This window comes from Sceloporus occidentalis, unplaced genomic scaffold, assembly GCF_023333645.1.
Source record: "Sceloporus occidentalis isolate IW3139 unplaced genomic scaffold, rSceOcc1.0.p SCAF_4, whole genome shotgun sequence".
Classification (NCBI taxonomy): Eukaryota; Metazoa; Chordata; class Lepidosauria; order Squamata; family Phrynosomatidae; genus Sceloporus; species Sceloporus occidentalis.
Window position 1 is genome coordinate 44,046,177 of NW_028316984.1, and position 21,353 is coordinate 44,067,529.

General features: G+C 40.4%; 1 protein-coding gene across 15 annotated transcripts in view; it reads left to right on the forward strand.

The window, feature by feature from the left end:
- Positions 1–21,353, forward strand: part of KCNH7 (potassium voltage-gated channel subfamily H member 7) — a 418,649-nt gene that overhangs the window by 349,582 nt on the left and 47,714 nt on the right. For all 15 annotated transcript variants that reach the window (XM_089519860.1, XM_089519863.1, XM_089519874.1 and 12 more), the window contains 2 exons: positions 1,957–2,356; positions 15,817–16,016. In XM_089519860.1, coding sequence (XP_089375986.1) covers positions 1,957–2,356; positions 15,817–16,016 — 600 coding nt within the window. The remainder of the gene's footprint in view (positions 1–1,956; positions 2,357–15,816; positions 16,017–21,353) is intronic.

Sequence of the window (21,353 nt, forward strand, 5' to 3'; positions counted from 1 at the left end):
TATACATGCAATACACATGGTTAAGAATGGGATCATAATGAAATTAGAGGCAAACTACATGCCCTATTGATAGTGACTTTCACAAAACTGTTCCTGGTAACTCAAATATCTTGGCATTAAGTAAGCCAATTAATGCTGCAGTGTGATGAAATCTGTTATCCTGCTTCAAACCTCAGGCAACAGATAGTTACTTCTTAGGGCAAGGCACTAGCAAACCTCCTCTGAACAAATTTTGCCAAGAAATTCTCATGACTTGAAGGCATGCAATAACAGCAGCAACAAATTAAGTCAGATGTCTCTTGTTCTAATCTATGTTTCAGGTTTCTTTCCTCCTTTGAGGATGCCCTGCATCCAGTCCAGTTTGATGTTTCTTTTGGGGAGGAGAAGTTAAAGGTTTTGAGTGTGGGACAGTACCACACATACACCTTAAGATATTAGCTCTACATGATTTGGATTCTGAAATTCTTCCACCATAAAAATGGGACCAGTTTGCTGTTATTATGTAGACAGAAGATAACAGTCAAGATAAAGGAGAGAATAAACTCCATTTCCCCAGGAGGTTTTGCCCTTATGTTTCTTCAGCATCATCTCCAATTTCATTTCCAGTGCTACAAACTGCTTTTTAAGAATAGGGGAGATGTAAAGATAGCTTCTGATATGATGCTAGGTGCATGGGGTGGGAGTTAGCCATTAAAAGACAAAAAGAAAATATGCTGATCAGTTTCCCTTGGACTGAAAGTGTATGACAGGCCTATCTTGATCAAACTTGGCAGACTGGGGTGGAAAATTTCCTCAGATCTTTATGCACCTCCCTTAGATCTCTACTGAAAAATGTATAAACCTAATACAGTGGGCCTTTGGTATCTGCTGTGATTTGGTTTCATGACTGCCTCCCCTCCGCCTGCCATGGACACCAAAACCCATGGATGCTGAAATGCCATTATATACAATGGGGTAGTAAAATGCTGTTCCTTATATAAAATAGCAAAATCAAGGTTTGATTTTGGTATTATTATTTTTAAAAAATATTTTCAAGCCATAAATGGTTGAATCCATGGATGCAAGAATCTGTGGATATGGAGGCCCGACCGTAAATGACAGTGTAGGCCAATGCATGTATCTTCAAAATTAATATCCACAGTTTAAAATCAGTGAAACATACTCTCAGGTAAGTGTGCATAGGATTGCTTCCTAAAAGCATATGGCTGTGAGAATAACTTAAAATTACTCAGTAGACCCCAGTTTAGATCTTCTTTTTTAAAATGTGATTATTGTTTACATTAATAAATTAACTCTTAAAGGCAAGGGCTCTCTATCTGTGTAGGCCAGTGGATCTCAACCTCTGGTCTTCCAGATGTTTGGGACTTCATTTCCCAAAATTTCCCACCGTTAGCCATGTTAGCTGAGGTTTCTGAAAATCGAAGTCCAAAACACCTAGAGGACCAAAAGTTGAGAACTATTGGTCTAGCCCAGTGATTCTTCAAATTTTTTACCCTTGTGACCCTCTTTACCTCTACATATAGATGTTGCATCCCCGCTCATTATAGTATATAAATAAAAAATATTTTTGTTTCTTTAGTGTGTGTATTTTTATTCACATATTCATGAATATATTGGGCCCTCCTCCAGAGGCCATGATCCAGCAAGCTTCCCTGCCCTCCTCCTTCAGGAGGAGGCAGCTGCTCCAAGCATCCTCCCTGCCTTTCTGTTCCCCATCCAGGACAGAAAAAGTTTGGAGGAGGAAGAGGAGGGCCTCCAAATCTCACACCATCCTTGATCAACTCTTGTGCCCCTCAGAGGTCCCACCCCACTGTTTGAGAACCACTAGTGTAGCCTATTGTAATTTTACATAAACAGATGTTCTTAGCCCCTTACCTGGTTTGAAAAATAATGAGTTCACTCCTAAGTGTGCTTTTCTCTCTCTCTCTCTCTCTCTCTCTTTATGTGTTCCTGCAGACAACTACCTTAATAGGCCTTCTGAAAACCGCTAGACTACTGCGTTTGGTGAGGGTTGCCCGGAAACTGGACAGATATTCTGAATATGGTGCTGCTGTTCTGATGTTACTCATGTGCATATTCGCACTCATTGCTCACTGGTTGGCTTGTATTTGGTATGCCATCGGGAATGTGGAAAGGAATTACTTGACTCCTAAAATTGGCTGGTTAGATTCCCTTGGACAACAGTTGGGGAAACACTATAATGTGAGTGATCTCAGCTCTGGACCTTCCATCAAGGACAAATACGTCACAGCGCTATATTTTACCTTCAGCAGCCTGACCAGTGTAGGATTTGGAAATGTGTCTCCAAACACCAACTCAGAGAAGATCTTTTCCATCTGTGTCATGTTGATTGGCTGTAAGTAGTGAGCCTTTTTTGCATTCATTCCCTGCTTCAACATTAGAACAGTTTGATATGCTAAACACTCAAGAATAGTTGAAGGAGAAAGAGAGTGAAGAAAAACTCATGATAGGCAAAAGGAAAAGTTCAGGCCTTAGACAAAATTTCTATACAGAAAACCACTTTTTTAAAACTAGTTTTGTGCTGTGCAGGAATTTTGCCAGGATTCATATGGGCTAACTTTTCAATCTCCTTTCAGTGTAAGCAATCCATGAAGTAATCATGGATTATTTTTTCTTTTTTCTTCTGGGATCAAAATTCCTAGAATCCAAAATTTAAAATGGTACCTATTAGAATATCTAAACAAAGGAAAAAATCAATGAAGAGTAATTAAAGTAATAAAAAGATAAAGGATATAGAATTATAGGGGGCATATTTGATGAAAGAGGGAAACCAATTAGGACTGAAAAATTAACTGAACTATTTGGCAAGAAATAGTGGCTTCAGTTAATGTCAATAAATAGAACTTTATAAGAAATAAAAGGAAGAGGTGACAGTGCATCACAATTTGTGAATATATTGAAAACGAATATGGGGAGAAAGGGGGTTAATAGGAAAGTGTTACAAATTTATTTTGGAGAAACAATTTGGTATAAAGGAAGTACTAGTGGGCATATGGGAGAAAGATCTAAAGATGAACACTGAAGGTTTAACATTTTGGCTCTCTCAGATAACTAAAATTAAAAACATAAAGGTAAGAGAACAACAATTAAAGTTAATCAGCAAATGGTATAAAACCCCACATCAGGTAGGAATGATAAGTAAAAAAACTTTATCCAAATTGTTGGCACGGATGTGGTCAAAAAGGAACATACATTCATGTTGTATGGTGGGAGTGCCCCTATGTACAATATTTTTGGTTATATGTTATACGGGAGATAAACAGGATGACTTTCAATTTGATAAGGAGAATTGTTTAACTCTGAGAAAATTCAGATTGAATAAAACAGAAGATTAAATATTAAAACATTTGTTAAGGGCCACACATGCTGTAATTGCATTGCGCTGGAAAAATAACCAATGTTGGAAGGGGGAAATTAGTCACATTATATTGCAGAATATCTTTTATTTGACTATTTAAGGGAAAGAAAAGAATGATATAATGGTCAAATAAACAAAATGATCTGGTAGGAGAAATGGGGATGTTGGATTGAGAAAGTTAAAGTTGAAAAGGGGTACAATGAAGTTAAAGAAATGTATTAATAAAATATTCCACATTATGGGTACTGAATCCTAATTTACTTGGTCACAGCCATCAAAAAAAAAGGGGGGGGGGGCAAAAAGTATGTCATCTAATAATGATAATGTTTTGTAAAGTTTTGTTATATATGTTGTGTTATGGACCATAAAACTTAGTAATTTTTTAAAAAAAATACCAACTCTTAAAATCCCACAACCAACATGGTCCCTAGGCATACTGCCTAGGAAATCTGGGACCGTAGTCTCAAAAGTAACTTTCTCAAGTTCTGTCTTAATATTAGAAAGGCCTCTTGGTGCAGAATATGGGTCCCTAGCCAAATTGCCTCTCTAGGAATACAAGCAATGATTCAGATAAGTTTCCAAAAGGCATGATGTAATGGTTTGAATGTTGAACAAGGACTTGGAGAGATCTGGGTTCAAATCATTGCTGGGCCATGGAAACCCACTGGGTGGCCTTGGGTAAGTCACACTCTTTCAGTTTCAAAGAAAAGCAATGGCAAGTTCTCTCTGAACAAAAATTGGGAAGAAACCCCCATGACAAGTTCACCTTAGGACCACCATAATTTAAAACAACTTAAAGGCACACAACAACAACAACAACTTTTCCATTTAGAAATTAAGTACTGCCTATGCTGAAAGATACTATGGTGGGATACAGACTGCCCAAAAAGGGCGGTCTCCCGCCGCCCTGGTTTGCTCTGCAGGGAAGCTGCAGCCTCCAGACCACAGGGCTTCCCCGTGGAGCAAAAAGAACCTTTAAAAAGCAGGTTCTTAATGCGGCGCGTTTGTGATGCCACGATTCGCCAATGGCGCACTTGTGGTGTCACAAACGTGCCGGGACGTGTGGATGCTAAGTGTCCATCACATCAAAATGGCGGCACCCGTGTGTACAGGGCACCGCCATTTTGACACCCCCATCACGTGCTAGGGGTGAGGCCAATATGGGAGGTGCACCCTCGGCCAATCCCTAGCATGTGATGGGGACGCCCTATCGGGAGGAATGTATAGCACCTTTATTTCTTTTCTACTTCCATGAGGACAGGTTAAAATGAGAGCTTGGATCTAGTAAGAGCAACTGAACCTATTCCTTAATGGTGGAAAATATGTGGTCCTTGAGATGTCAGTGGAGTGTAATTCCCATTATAATCCTATCCAGCATAGTCATTGTGAGGGATGATGGATAATATCTGAAGGATCACATGTTCCCTGTCTCTAGCCTAGGAAGCATGCAACTCCTTCAAGTCTTCCCCATAAAATATATTTGGAATATTCTGTGCGATACTCTCATGATCATATGCCCTACTTTACAGGGAAGAATCCTCACTTTCAGAGATGGTGAAGCTGTGCCTTTCCAGATGTTGCTGAATCTCATCTTGTGTTGGCATCTCACATTTTGTATCTGACTATTAGATATGGGCTTGCTAGGACTGGTGGGATTTGCCGTTCAACAGCATCTTGAAAGACTTGAGTTCTCTGCTCTGTTTGAAGGGCTGTTCAGTCCAACTCAGCAGAGCCCTTTTGAGGTGTTCATTTGTGTAGATTAAATATGCATTGGGCTCAAATATTCGAATGAATAATCCAGAGCTACGTATTTGCAAAACTGCTATAATCACTTTTTAGATGTGCTTATAAATAAATGAGTATCTACAGTGGACTTAGGTCTCTAACAATGTCATTTCAATATCCCTGAAGACTTATTGGTACTGTGAGGAACCATAAAAAAAAGATTGCTTAAATACCATGTCTTGGCCATCCAGAGAAGCTTATTTAAGAGCAGAGCTGTTGAGCCTTAACACCAAAAAGACCATTTTCCATGTAATGCTTTGCCATACTTGTAAAAAGATCGAGTGGTCAGGAACTGTAAGGGAAGCCTTTTCAGATTGTCTTAAATGAGCTGGCGATTTATATGGAAGAAAGTAGTCATCAAGATTCTTGGATACACCAGAGTATCATTTTATCATTGAAAATGTTTTGGAAGATCTCAGCTCTTTTGAAGAGTTGGAACTGAGATTTCAAACATTACTTTGGAAGTCCCACCTCTACTACCGCTCTCAAAAATAACATGCTTTTTCAGTAAGAAAATGTTTCTATTTATGTATTATGTTTATTTTAAGAATTCTTGAAGGATGGTTTAAAAGATTAAAGCCTACAGTCCATGTTTCAAAGACCTTTAAAGAAGGCACACTATTACAGTGCTACATACAATTTACAGTGCTTCCTTTCTGTATTCCCTCTAGTTTAGTCTTCATGCTTTGCTATGGGGAGTATGTTAGATAGATGCCAGGGGGGAAAGTAGGTCAGGCTTAGTTCTCTTGGCACTAAATGGAGGGAAAGCAGCATGTGGCCTACAATGGATTTCACTGTATTTCTATGAGATCCAGCCTTCACATATAATTCAAATACATGGACATATATATGCACCTTTCTTATTGACAGCTAATGTCTTTCTGGTTGTAATTCTCCCTTATTCAAAGAGCCTTGTTGTGACTTTCATGATGACTTAATCCATCAAAGACTATTAAGGCCAAATCTAAACAAAGAAAAAGTGGAGTCCTCATGTGACATGGCAGTTAATAGGATGGGAATGTCTTGTCAATGTAAATTCTCACAAAAATGAAAAACAGCCACAGATCTATTTTCAGTGGTCCTTTGCCTCATAGTGCTTTCTTCTCTTGAAGGCTTTCAGTTCAGGAATCAGAAGCATAACAGCAAGTGCCAACACATGTAAGGAAATATGCAAAATGAAAAACATATCAATATATTTGCATTTTCCAGACCTAATCTACTGTAGGCAACAGTGACTGAAAAAAATAATAATCAGCATCACTAGATTAATTCTATTCAGAGATCATACTTATAATATGAAATAAAACAAAATTCTTTATTCTAATAGATTCTGCACCTAAACTCTTTTGCGGAAGCTCCTTCAGTGGAAAAGTACTGATTCTCTCATGTGACCCAGGCTGCATCCACACTGCAGAAATAATACTGTTTGACACCGCTTCAGCTGCCATGGCTCATTGCTATGAAATTCTAGGAATTGTAGCTTGTTGTAGCACCAGAACTCTCTGATGGAAAAGTCTAAATATCTACCAGAACTACAAATTCAAGAATTTCATATATTGAACCATGAATTAAGTTAAATCAATATCAAGCTGCATTATTTTTACAATGCAGATGCAGCTTCAGTGGTGGTTCGGGTAGTACCTCCACAACAGGTAGAAAGAGCAGAAAGGTGTACTATGGCGGGTTACAGACCGCCCATTTGGGCACCCGCCCCTTCCCCCGGTGTATCGGGGCCTCAGCGTGCAGAGCGGCAGCTGCTGAGGCCCCGATCCGCCGCTTTTCAGGCTGCGGGGAAGCAGCAAAACGCCGCTTCCCCGCAGCCTGAAAAGGGGTATCCTTGGGGCTTCAAGCCCCAAGGACACCCCGCGGCGGTGGGGAGAAGGAGAAAGGGGCCGCTTGGCCCCTTTCTCCATTGCTTCGCTGGGCGCAGCCGTCTGAAGGCTGCGCCCAGCGAAGCAAAGCGCCGCCGCAAACCAGGAAGGAGCTCCGAAACGGAGCTCCTTCCTGGTCCGCGGAAAGGGTGCCTAGGTGCCCTGGCGCGGACCGACGACATCACGTCCGCGCCGCCCCGTGTAGAGGCGGCGCGGTCGTGACGTCGTCATGGCGGCCCCCATGTGGAAGGGGGGGCACCATTTTGTATGGACTCAGTCCATACTAGGGTTAGGGGGGTGCGGACGCACCGCACCTTCCTAACCCTAGTACGGACTGAGTCCGTACTTTAATGGCGGTTTGTAACCCGCCCTAATAACCAATATGTAGCAGAAACCAGCAAGAGTGGTCTTCCTTCTTCTTACTGGTCTTAAGCAGCATGGGAGCTACTGTCACATTAACTCCTGGCTAGAAACTGAAACTTCAATGGGAGCCTCTTGTTCATGCAGGAGTGATTTAAGGCAAATATGCACCCCGCTTAAACGCCTTCTTCTACACAAGAGATAAGAAACCCTGTGTTTCTTTGCAAAGCTGGCCGAAGACATTCTGTTGCTTGACATAAAACAGTAAATCACACCTTTCCCTTCCCCATCATATCACAATACCAGAGGGTGGTCAGTTTTACCTGAAGCAATACATCCACAATCTTCCTTCTTGGCAGCAAAAGTAGAAAACAAATTATTCTTCCCCTTTGTCTCCCCTCTCCTGAGTTAACTGAGTGCAAACTGCTTCTGCACTTCAAACTCAGTTTGCAGCAACTGAAGAAAACTGAGGGGAAAGGGTGAGGAGGAGAGAGAAAGCAGGACATTTTAAACCTAGCTGGAAAGTGGTGATGGACTTTACATGGAAGCTAATTCTGGGTTTCCCCCTCTGCTGGGCAATGTGTCTAACAGGCTCTTATTTTGTTATAGTAGATTCTAATTTGATCCATCTAGAACTATATTTTGAGGTTTTCTATAGAGAATTCTGTGGTAATTTCCTCTGTGGTTAATGTACTTTAAAGAGAACATTGTCATTTGATGAACCAAGTGTCATGTTTGGATCACAGTGTATTCTAAAAAAATTAATAGGATTCATTTTGGGAATCAGTAATCAAGGCAGAGCATTAAAATTCTCATTGTAATTCTTGTGTTTTCAGTACAACATTAAAGGAACTTTCATTACAGTAGCTTCCCCATCCCCACCCATTGAAAGTAAAAGAACTCTCTGGCAGGTTACAGACCGCCCATTTGGGGCGGGTTGCACCTGTTAAGGAAAAGCAACATGGGATATACAGTGTAAGAAATAAAACATGTATGTGAGAGTCAGGATGACCCAGCAAAAGCAATTAGAAGCCACACAGGTGTAAAAGGTAATGTAATTAGCAAGTCCTAAATGCCAAGGACAGAAATGCAAAGTGGATAATTGAACACACCTGAGGATTGTTAAGTGGACAAGGTGAAATGATGAAATCATTAATTGTGGGATGGACCAAGAGAACCAATGAAAATGGTTGTACACGCCCACTGGGTGGAAACTGACAAGAGTGGGTGGTGTTTTCCAATGACTATAATAATTGCTATGAATCCCAATGTATTGTGTGGGTAGTAGTAGTGGAGGAATATTTGAGTTGTGTTGGATAGTTTTGGAGCTGTATATAGTAGAATAAAGTAGATCTTTTATATAAGACTACTGAGTTGTCTGGTGTCTTGGGTGAAGATACAAGAGCCAGCTGGACCCTGAAGAAGTGTGAAGACTTCTGTGGAAGCAAGAGTGAGAAGGCTTGGAGAGTTTGTCAGGGTCTTCAGCCTATTCTCTGTAACTCTGCTGCTTTAGAGCAAAGCTTTAACCACTGGCTAAAACTGGTCAGCACCGGTGCGTAACAAGGTGGTGAGTTTGAGCCAGAGGTGAAGAGCTACAACTCCCATCATCCCTGACAGCACCTGCCCCTTTCCCCGGTGTATCGGGGCCTCAGTGGCTGGAACGGCAGCCGCTGAGGCCCCGATCCGCCGCTTTTCAGGCTGCAGGGAAGCAGCAAAACGCCACTTCCCCGCAGCCTGAAAAGGGGTGTCCCTGGGGCTTCAAGCCCCAAGGACTCCCCGTGGTGGCGGGGAGGAGGAGAAAGGGGCCACTTGGCCCCTTTCTCCTTTGGTCCGCTGGGCACATCCGTGTGAAGGCTGCACCCAGCAGACCAAACCAGGAAGGAGCTCCGAAACGGAGCTCCTTCCTGCTCCGCGCTAAGGGTGCACTAAGCGCCCTGGTGCGGAGCGAGGATGGCACGTCCACGCCGCCCTGTATAGAGGCGGCGCAGTCATGACGTCCTCATGGTGGCAGCCGTGTGGAACGGCCGCCGCCATTTGTCATGGACTGAGTCCGTGATAGGACAAGGGACGTCTAGAAGAGACGCCCCTTTTTTAAAATGGGACGTCCTCAGGACATCCCTAGTGGTGGTTTGTAACCCACCCTTGTTCCCTTTCTGCCTGAATGCAGAGGAAAGCATACACACACACACACACACACACACACACTAAAATAGCAACCATAAATTAATGGTAAAGCATCTGTTTCTCATTTGGATTTTTTAAAAATTCACTAAATTTACATACTTAATTCTGACCACAAATTACCAGTGCAATCCTATGGTACCTAGGAAAGTAGCCCAAGAACCATGGGAAAGTGTAGGTCTTCTCCGCTAAGGTAGAGCGGGAAGTCTTCTCCAGATGCATTACAGCTTTCTGCTACTGTGGGGTTATCCTGTCAACAGTAGAACCAAAACTGAGATGTTTTGGGAAGAGATTAGAGACAGCTAAAGATCTACCAAAACTCTAGCACATGATTGGTAATGCATTTATGCTAGTTGGTTCAATTATCTGTTAGTTTAACTGGCATACTGTACTAACTTTATGAGGATTAATTTTGTTGGATTTTATACCATACAGGAATATCTCAGTTAATGATGTTGATGTGTTCCTGGGCATTACTTTTTTAAGAGAAACTTTGATACTAGAAGTAGGAACAACATGGAAAAATTAGGGTTGGGTTCCTACACCACACAGAAAAAAAGAAGAGCAGTTCAACATGTTTCAGTAAGTGTTCCATTCAAAACTAAAAATATTAGGAGATTATTGCATTTACAGTTGGCCCTTCTTATACACGGATTTTTTATACACGGATTCAAGCATACACGGTTTGAAAATGTTCCAAAAAAGTATAAATTTACCTTGATTTTTCATTTTTGATAAGGGACACCATTTTGCTATGTCATTATATTTAATGGGACTTGAGCATACACGGATTTTGTTATACATGGGGGATCTTGGAACCAAACCCCAGCGTATAACAAGGGTCCACTGTACTTTTTTGCCTGATCAAGGCATGGGACAGGATCGGGCCGGAATGGGGAAAAACATGTTGCTGCACACTAAATTGCTGCTGTGCTGCCAGCTGACCACTACCTGTCCCCGAACTGCTCGATTTTGAAAGTTGGAAAGCTTCCATACTACCAAAATTAGCGGGATAAGCCTGGCTTGGGGATGGGTGCTGGTTGGCCAGCAGTGCAGCAGCAATTTTGTGTGTTATAACACCCATTTTCCCCATTGCAGCCCAATCCCTTCCCATGCACAGATTAGGCAAAAAATGTGTGTGCGATAATCTCCTTAGATACATGTGAAAGGTCAGGTAAATCTTGGATAACTGAGCAAAAATCTTTTGAACCTTTTGGAGACCATCTGAAAGCTTCTTCCAAAATGCATCCAGAGATTTATTTTTTTTTCCTTTCGCCAGCCTCAAGTTTCTTTGGTTTTCATTTTGGTGAACAAGATTATTGATTTTTTTTTTTAACATGTTGGGTGTAACTAGTAAAGCAGGCATATCTCCTCTCCTCTTTCATCTCTATTTTGATGTTCATGTATGATCAGTAATGGATCCTGGAGGCAGCTGCTATATATCTTGTCTGTTGTAGGGAAGCACACACCGCTAAAGTAGAATTCCTAGGGTGGAATCCCATTATTTTCTAGTTCAAGCGTTATTGCATTGTTTGCCACAGACATGCTGCTTCAACCTGACATCTTCCTTCATCCTTCTCCCAATGCCAAAGCAACTAAAAACTTCAAGCCAGACAGAGGATGAAAAGGAAAAAAGGGCTGTCTCAGGACACTTCACTCCCCCAGCCACTTTCTTTGGATGGTTACTCACTGGGGTGCAAAGGGGGAAGAGGATTTTACTGTGGGGCCAACCAATGAGAGTGCAATGTGGGTAGTAAGACTGAGAGAAAAACAAGAAAGGCTATTGCTTCATAGATTTATGAATGCTGGCAATGGGGGAGTGCATGGCAAGAACACCCTTTTGTACCGATTTGAATTCAGCCATGGAAATGTATGGCTATCAATGCAATTTGAATCCAGATTTTTATGATTCATTGTGGCACAGACAGGGTAAAATTTAAGCAAAATACTGTGGGCCCTTGGTATCTGCTGGTTCCAGCCCCCCTTTCCCCATGGATACCAAAATCTGTGGATGTTCAAGTCCCATTAAATACAATGGCATAGTGAAATGGTGTCCCTTATATAAAATGACAAAAACAAGGTTTGCTTTTTATATTTCTTTTGAATGTTTTCAAGCAGTTGATGTTTGAATCAATGGATTTAAAAAATCCATGGATACAGGGCACCAACTGTAGTGTGCACTGGATCTGGATTACAGTGCACCCAAGCCAAGTGTGGGCTTGCCATCTACTGATTTGAGCCTCCGTACATGGCAAGCCCTGGCTTTTGTAATGGGTGTACGTTTCAGAGCAAGCAGGAGTGCACACCCATTTAAATAATGGGACTTGAGGTCCCGCATTTTTTGCCATGCATTGGGGGGATCACAAACGGATCCCCCCCATGGATACAAAGGGCCCACTGTATTTTGTTAGTATGGATTCAGCCTAACTGAAAGAAAGAAATAAGTTGGTAGCATAAGGTTTTGTAGATTTCAGTCTACTTCATGAAATGAATGGAGTGAAGTGTCCAGGAACAGATCTTTGTGAATAGCAATAGAAATGAAAAACTAGTGGGTGATGGGGTGACAAGTTCAGTTCTGGTTGTTGGGGGACAAAGGAAAGAGAAAGGATGTTATCTGCAGCCAAGGTAAGTAGATAACCATATGAATAGTGGAGACAGTTTTGAATGTAGTGTGATGCTGACTAGGAACCAGAAAGGAGATGTGATGAGCTGGCCAAGAGAGCCCTCATGAGGCTTGAGAAGTTAACTAGGACTATCTTATGTATAGTGTGCCAGGAAACCAGTGTCACTCTTCAAGCCATTGTTGATGGACTGGAGTTTGTAGATATATTCCAATTCTGCTGTTTCTCTTTCCAATCTTTCCTGGCCACATTTAGAGTGCCCAGTTTAAAATCAATCATACTTATCTGGCTTCTGCATTACACTTTCTTTTCAAAGCAAGTAAACAATGTAGATGTTGGTGGAGATGGGAGAAGGTAGAAGAAAGTAGACGGATAAAGACAATTTCTAGATATGTTGAGCCATCCCAGGGCAACATTAGTATTATGGACATTGTAGTCCATATGGGGAAAAGTCCAGGCAACTTTTAAAAAAAACATGAACAGTTCTGAAAATACCCAATAACAAAATGTGTCTCTAAGATCAATAGTGACAATCTCCATGCTATCCTCGGTAAATAATATGGTCTGTTCTACAAACTAATGTTTTAAAATAAAAAATAAAATTACACGTTAATCAATGACAACTCAACCAATTAAATGAATTTGATCATTAGTATTGGTAACAATGAATTAACCTCCCAAACATTTAACATGATTGAACTGATGTTCAAACCTAACGTTTCAATTACTCTGGGCATGGGGTTATGCTGTATAGTCCTCTTCCCCCATGTGTGTTTAGTTTAGCCCAGAATTTGTCTGTGGAACACTTATGAAAGAGTGAATGCAGTGAAAGTACTGAATCAATATTTCTCTTACATGGACAAAGAATGATGTATTACGAGCATGTTTACAATCACTTTGAATGCAAGTTCACAGCACTGAATACTGCATTGTGTTTGGAAGGGTATTTTAAAACGTCATTAAATCATAGTACTTTGATTTGCCTACTCAAGAGCAAGCCACCCCAAAACACTTAAGATTACCACAGAGATAGCTCACAATTGTGTGTTATTGCTCAGAAAAATCTGTTTCCACTCAGCAAGAATGTGGATTGCAGCTAAATTTGGGAGAAAACACAGGAGTCCAAGTGGAAGAGAAGAGAATGCCACCATCATAGGACCATAGAATCATGGAAGAGACCACAATAACCATCTTTCCAACTCTCTTCCATGCAGGAACCTACAACTAAAGCATCCTTGAGAGGTGGCTATCTAAGCACTATTTCAAACCCTTAGAGCCCACCTAAACCAAAAGTCACAAGGCTTCATCCCTATGAGACCTGGTGCCTATAAACCAGTAATGGAGCTACAGATGTACAGGCTCCTTCTCTCCAGACATTCACACTAAATCAATCAATCAAAAGTTTATTACGATCCACAGATGCAATAAGAAACCAAGCATGAAATAAAAAGGGACAGACACCAAATAGGGATAAAACTATGCAGTAAAACAGTTATTATTAACTTTTATCTAAAAGGTATCACTTCTTGGTGGGAAGGTAACAGTGTTTGGTTTGCTTTTTGAAATTTATATCTTACACTTCATCTTATTTGTAGCTTTAATAAAAGTTATTTTTGAAAAATAATGATTAAATGCTAAGCAGGCACATTGTCACAATGAATGGTTTTGCACTGGTATCAGAAGTTAGTCAATCTACATTGTTGATTGTTTTGCACTGTGCTCAGGCAACATGCCAAGCAGCAAAAGCAACACATCATTGCCTGATATATTACACCATCGATGCATAAAAGTTTTTTTTTTTGTCACAAATCTACATGTAAATGAGGTTGTGTACTAAAGTATCAGTGGCAGTGTACCTACTTGATATCTTTAGGGCAATTCCACACTGTATGCACAAACCTTTTGTTCTTGGCACATGGTAGTAAAATGTTCAAAGAAAATTGCAGTTGACACACTGCATTGCAGGACAGAATTGTCCCAGTTGCTTCTGGCAAAATGTTGCCAGCACCTAAAAACAACTCTGGATGCTGTCAAAACTACATTTATTTCGAATGTTGTCTTGAAGTGTACCTTTAACATTCTGGTTTTTATAATGCTGTTTCTCTGCTTGACGGATTATGCACTGCTAGAAACATTGTAATCTAAAGCCATAGAACTGTCAGGGGCATGAAACTGGTACCTCTAAAATGGAGGTTAGACAGATAACTAGGGCTGCCTACTCAGTTGTGGCACACACAGAGACTGTTTGAGTTAATACTGTTGCACACATCAGGACTATCCTTTGTCTAGCCTGTGAGGGAGATAGTTCATATGACTGACAATTCTTGGACATTTTATATTTTTAAAAAATAAATGATTAAAATCCTAATTACACCTTCTTTCATCCAAGGGTAAAGTTAGTTACTGGACAGTGTTCTGTTCATGGTTTATATGTGCCTAAAGGTAAAGGCAGTCCCTTGACATGAATGTCTAATAGTAATTTAGATGTAGGAAGCAGTGGTCATCTCCATTACTAAGCTGAAGAGCCAACGTTGCCCAAAAACTGCTCTGATGGCCATGTCGCCAGCATGACTGCACCAAACACTGTTACCTTCCCACCAAGAAGTGATACCTATTTATCTACTTGCATTTGCATGCTTTCGAACTGCTAGGTTAGCAGGAGCTGGGACTAATGACAGGAGCTCACCTCATCATGCAACACTTAGGTCTTGAAGTGCCAACCTTCCAATCTTATGATAGTCAGAATTGGTGTCTTAACCACTAAGACACCACTGCAACCCTAAATCTTATATATTATCATTATTTTATTTACTTATATCCTGCCTTTCTCCCAATATTGGGACTCAAGATAGTTTTAAAACAATACGAAAACATTAAAAAGTATATATGGTATATAAAGTTAAAAAAACAAATCAGTTAAAAAGTTTAAACAAGTATGCATTAAAATATGAAAATGTGCTCAAAACTATATACAGACCTGACATCTGAATTGCACAGCATTTCAAGCCCAACCTTCATCAGTATAAAAAGCCTGATTGCACACACACACACACAAAAAATCTGCTGCTGAAAGGAAAGCAGGGATGGAGCTATTTTGGCCTCCCTAGAGAGGGAGTTCAAGAGCCTGGGAGCACCACTGAGAAGCTTCTCTTGCTTTTTCCCATAAAACAAGCCTGAAATAAGTCTGAGTTACATACACATATGTCTCTTTTTTGGATTGGGCACAGGGGGGAGCTGGGGAGGGGAGGCAATTTGTCCCCGTTCTATGGGGGAAAGAAATGAGGATTCACTCCCAAATGGCCCTCCTTTCCCCTTCTTTCAGAGCTAAAACCAGCTAGGTTGTCTTCCTCTGAATTTCCTCTTCCCCTCCACATTGGTAAGTAACATAGTGTGCCTGGTTGAGGCTTAACAACTACTGTGCCAGATGGAGGACACAGAACTATGGGGGCATAATGCTCTGCCTGTTTGATGCAGGATCATAGCCCTCAATTTTTTTTTTTTTTTCATTTTGCACTTGAGGAGAAAAATATAATAAAATTTCATTTGGGATGTTTTGTATATGAGCCAAGTACAATGATGTTATCTAACCCTTTGTTTGTCTTTGTCTTGTCTTCTTCAGCATTGATGTATGCAAGCATTTTTGGAAATGTGTCTGCAATAATCCAAAGACTGTATTCAGGGACTGCCCGATATCACATGCAAATGCTGCGTGTAAAAGAGTTCATACGCTTTCATCAAATTCCCAACCCTTTGAGGCAGCGGCTTGAAGAATATTTCCAGCATGCATGGACATACACAAATGGGATTGACATGAACATGGTATGTAAGTCTGCTTTTACCAACTATCTATCAATAGATAGATAGATACAGATATATTTACAAGAGCACAGAAAGAAAGTCTCATGATGTTGGAAAACCTTAATGATCTAAGTTAACATTCTCAGTCAAGTTTTGGGTTCACATTCATGTCATTATACATTTCTGTGCAATGTTGTATCATCTTGACAGCCATTAATTAATCAATGCAACATGGTATAGATTCATAAAGCAACCATTTCCACCCTTTTTGGGCAAGTGTAATGGTTCTGCAGAATCTGGATTTGTAGGTAGGAGCTAAACTTTATCATTTATAATACATGATTTCCCCCTAGAAATCCTGCTTCAGGCTCCCTTTGGCACAGGTCACACATGAGCAATTAATTCCCCGAGAAATGAAGCTGCACTACATAAAACATTAACTGTAATTTCATTCTGAAAGGAAGATGGGTAGCATAGAGTTACACATTTTAAGATCCCAAATGTATTCAAGTGGATAAGTGAGAGGGCTATGCTGGTATCTAGTTCCCTAACAGAGATGTTTAAGGACTAAAGTGACATGTTGCTGTCCCTGTTTGTTTGCTTTTTAACTACAAAATAGAATTAAAGGCAGCAATTGAAAGCAGAAGCCTCATTAAGGAGCAGCTGCTTAACTTTTGTCCCTTTATGCAGTTTGTCCACTCAGAATCATTAGCATTGCTTTCCTACACATGGGCAAGAGAAAACACTATGGCTGACATCCTGCTCAATATTTACACTATCATAAATCTCATAACTTTTAGGATTCAGGTTATGGTAATTAATAACCAAACATGACTGTCCAAACCAACCTCTTAAACCAAGCCATGGAGACTGCAATACTCTCCTTGTGGGACACATTGAGACAAGCAGTTGTGGCAGGACAGGTCTCTCCAGTTGCCCCTCTCAACATGCTCTGCAACTGGGAGAGCACAGCAATCATAATTTCCTTGTGCCCTAACCTGCAGCACCACAAAAAGCTTCAGTAAGGGCATTGACAGGCCTAGGAAGTAGATTTCTGGGAGTGACATCTGTAGAAGTAGCTCCATCTTAGCTATGAAGCGAAGTCTGATGATGCATGATCTCAGCCTATATTTTCCCTTGCACTTATTGTGGGTGTCTGTGTGAACACACACATACACATATGCAATAGTGAAATTGCCTTCATTACTCTTCAGCATACAATGCTGTGTTTTGGGAAGGAAGGAAAGAAAGAAAGAAAGAAAGAAAGAAAGAAAGAAAGGAAGGAAGGAAGAAGCATATCAGCAGAGGGAAGCACCAAAGAGTACAACTTGTAGTTTTACCCCAGGGCGACTAGATTTTAAGACCTTTCGAGGAAGAAGCCTGATTTCTGTACCATCACCATTAAAGCACTCTGATTTAAGTTTGTGTGGGTACACTAAAATCAAGAGGATAAAACAAGATATTAATCCTGGTAGTTTAATATTAGGATTCTAATATTTTAATAATATGGAGCTAAATCCAGTGTTAGGCCAACCTAGAACAGACTCACTGAAATAAAAAGACCATAGTGTCCTGTTATGACAAGAGTGTAAACAAGTGAATTCTAAAGAACAGTGGAACAGCTAGCTGTACATATTCCCAGTGGAGATTTGACATGGAGCAATTCTTCAATTTAAGTCCTTCACCATACACAGAAACCATTCTTTAGAAGCTACAGTGAGTTCCTGGAGCAGATTGTGATATGAAAAAGGTGCCCTCAAGTCCTTGGAGGCAACAAAAGCAGCCTTTTAGATTCTAGACAATATGTTCTTACTGATCTAAAGCAGGGCTTCAGAATTTGAATTGCATTGTACTGAAGCATCAGTAGGGTACAACCTTGGTAGGAAAATGGAGGTCATTTCTAAACAAAATAAATAATTCATTGCCAAGCAACCTTTTCCTCACTAAACACATTTCTTGATCCAAATCCAATACAAATTCAGAATTCTTGCTATTGATTTGTTGTTGTTGTTTAACTTTGAAGCCTAGGCTTGAAGAGCTATGGGATTCCACCATTCAAATCCAAAAGCAAACTAATCCAGGCCATTTGCCAAGTGAGGCTAGTATAATTAGAAGAAAAAATCTATGCTAAACTTAAGAATATAAGAGATTGTTTCTTACTGAGTCAGACTGCTGGTCCATTTTGCTTAGTTATGTCCCCTGATCAGCAAGAGTTCTTCAGGATTTTTTACAGATTTGTTTTAACCCATCCCTGCCTGGATTTTCCAGAGATTGAGTCTGGCATTTTCTGCATGCAAAACATGTGTTTCCCAATAAAGCAATGGCCTTACTTTCTTGTCTTTGAAGAGGCAGTGTCCTTTTCTTCTGCACCATTTTAACAGTGTCCAATTGGATATATTAACAAATCAAAGGTTTTTACATGGCTAGTTTCATGTGTATGCCAAGAACTTGCAAATTCAACAACTCACACACTTTGCTGAACACTAATGTGGGGGTGGAAAACATTTCTCAAGATAGTTGCTGTGAGGATATTACAAACATTCCTTTGTGTCAGCCTTTTCCTGGCTGTCTGGTAATAAGCTGTTACCTGAAGAATGTGTCTTTATAGGCAAAGACAACGAGCAACACATAAGAGAGCTAGAATAACTGAGGCTGTGTACAGATGATAAATTCATTGGCACAAATAGAACTACTACCCTTGTTTTTTAAACCCTGATCCAGCACCAGTCACTCAATAACTGTACAAATGCAATGGGGAAGGGGGGGGGCTTTACTGTTTGCTAAGTCCCCCCACCCCTAATTCATACCTGCAGTTGCTCCTCCAACTATTGTAGAATTTAAAGTACATAAAATTTATTAGGCCAGAACAAACAAAATGCCAATTATTTTCTCATCAAGAAAAAACATTAAACTTCCTTCCTTCCTCAAGTTCTGTCTGAGCATATGTATAGATATCAACCAGTCCAATGGGCAAAGTATAGCTTGTGGGCCACACCAAAGCCCAAATGCCCCAAACACCTTTGAACATCCCTTCCAACCCAAAAACTGGACAAAAGAAAGATGCCTGAAAAGGTAAACTGTCAAACTGTCACTCCTAGAGGTTTCCAGGAACAGAATATTTTTCTAAATCACAGTGCCCCCCCCCCCCCCCAAAAAAAAGAAGCATCTGCCAGATGCCCTGACAAAACCTGAAATCATAACCACAAGTGATTTCTGGTTGCAATTTTCAGCCAAAACTTTGTTTGTTTCCTTTATATCCCACCTTTCTCCCAGTACAGGACTCAAGGGAACGGGGTGCCCCTTAGAGGAGTGGGGCTGCTGGCTGGAAAATGGCCATCATCTCAGTAATAAATACTCTTCTGGCCCTACCACTGTAGCAGAGTGAGTCAGCTGGATGGAAAATGCTGGACATCCAGGTTCTGTGCCTACTAAACTAATGTGCTATTTTCAGGTCCAGAGGATGGTGCTATCCTGATGTCAGTCTTGAATAGATTGTGCTGCCAGTCTGCCAGATATTCTCCATCAAATGGCAGAGAAGGGGAGGCGAGGCTACCTTATCATTTGCCTCAGGGAGCAACGTATTTTAGGCTGACCCAAACGTGCCATAACCAATTGAAAGCAATTCCAAAAATGAGCCAGATCTGGGGCAGAAAAAGGAAGTCATAGGCACTGTCCATTAGATACCTTCAGTAGCACAATAATGTCAAAATGAAGAACTGCATCAAAATCAATGCATGTCTATTGCAGAAATGCTCACTGTGTTTTTCAGAGCTTGCTCTGGTCTTTCTAAAGCTTTTAAAAAATGGTTTGAACAGAAATTGCATTGGAACTCACAAAAAGAACATGTTGCACACTGTGGACAATAACTGCTCTGCTAAGCTCAATGATTGAAAAGGTATCATCTGTACACAGTCTACCTGTCTTCCCACAGTTACCACCCAAAGAAATAAAACCTCTTTTAACTTTGATGTTCCAACAGAACCTTTATAAGGATGTGGTCAAGAAGTAGAGAGGCTGATAACCACTGGAAAATGTTGAATTTCATTTCTCAAATTTAACTCTTGAATCCCAAGTACATTTTTCCCAGCGGCTGGCATAGTGTTGTGGCTTTAATTCATAATACGAAAGAAAGGCACAGGAAGGAAGAGATATAGGGGGAATTTACTGTGCTAAAGAAAGAAGAATATGAGATTTGAATCCATGGTTCTTCTTTTCAGTCATGTCATCCGCATTAATGTTACTAGACTTCAGTCAGTTTATTAGGACTGGTGCCTATAAACAAAAGGAATCAGGGGATCCAATGCTACTTTAAGTGCTGTTGCTTTATCCTATGGAATACTTGGATTTGTAGTTTTACAATGTCTTTAGCCTTCACTGCCAAAAAGTGCAGCTGCCTCACAAAAATACAAATCCCAGCATTCTGGGATGGGCCATGATAGTTAAAGTAGCATTAAACTGCATTATTTCTACAGTGTAGATGCACTCAGGGATGATCTATGGCAGACTTTTAGCTAAAACCAACAACCCCTTTGTCTCAAAAGATCCCCATTGTATGGAGAGTAACACAAGAGGCAGAAGTCACACATCTAGAGGTTGCATCTTGAATACCCCCAACTAAAGTGTCTTAACTTGAGTAAATAGGGATTAAAGCTCTCAGAAAGTTGTTTGATCAAGCTCTGAGTTTGTGTGACCTCCCCATCCCCAATCCAACTATTTACAAAAAAATAATAAATGACAGAAATGCTTCAAAGGAAAGTACAGTACTAGCTCAAACGTTTCTGCTCAGAAGTAATATTACCATGTCTACTCTGAATTGCATTTAGAGGTGCTTATTTCTAAATAAATAGGTATAGCATTGCAGGCAAATAGCTGAATATGTGTTTCAACTACTCTTAAAGAATAACTGGAGAAGGATTCATGAAGGAGTTTTGATGGGTTGTATAGCAGTCTTACATGTGTCGGTATTTCATACCCTTGCATAGTCATGCTGGGATGACAATTAGATTTCCTAGCTTACAAATTCATAAATATGAGAGGACATAAAGTATACACATGAAATTCACCATATAACAGCAGATACCGCCAACTAGGCTAATTTTGCAATATTTCAGTTTTTATGCTATCATGAAATTCGGTCCATTTAGCTTTGGACAGTAGCCAATTAAATGAACATATATAGCCACCTATATATATCTTAGATAGATGCCTTACTGCTAGGTTGATATGCCAACTGTCTTTTGTATGCTGTACTTATGAAAGATTTATCTCTTTCTTGTCTGCTTCATACCTTAATACATGGAATAACACCACTCACTGGTAAGAGCAGGAGGTATTTATATCCCATTTAATTCCAGTTTT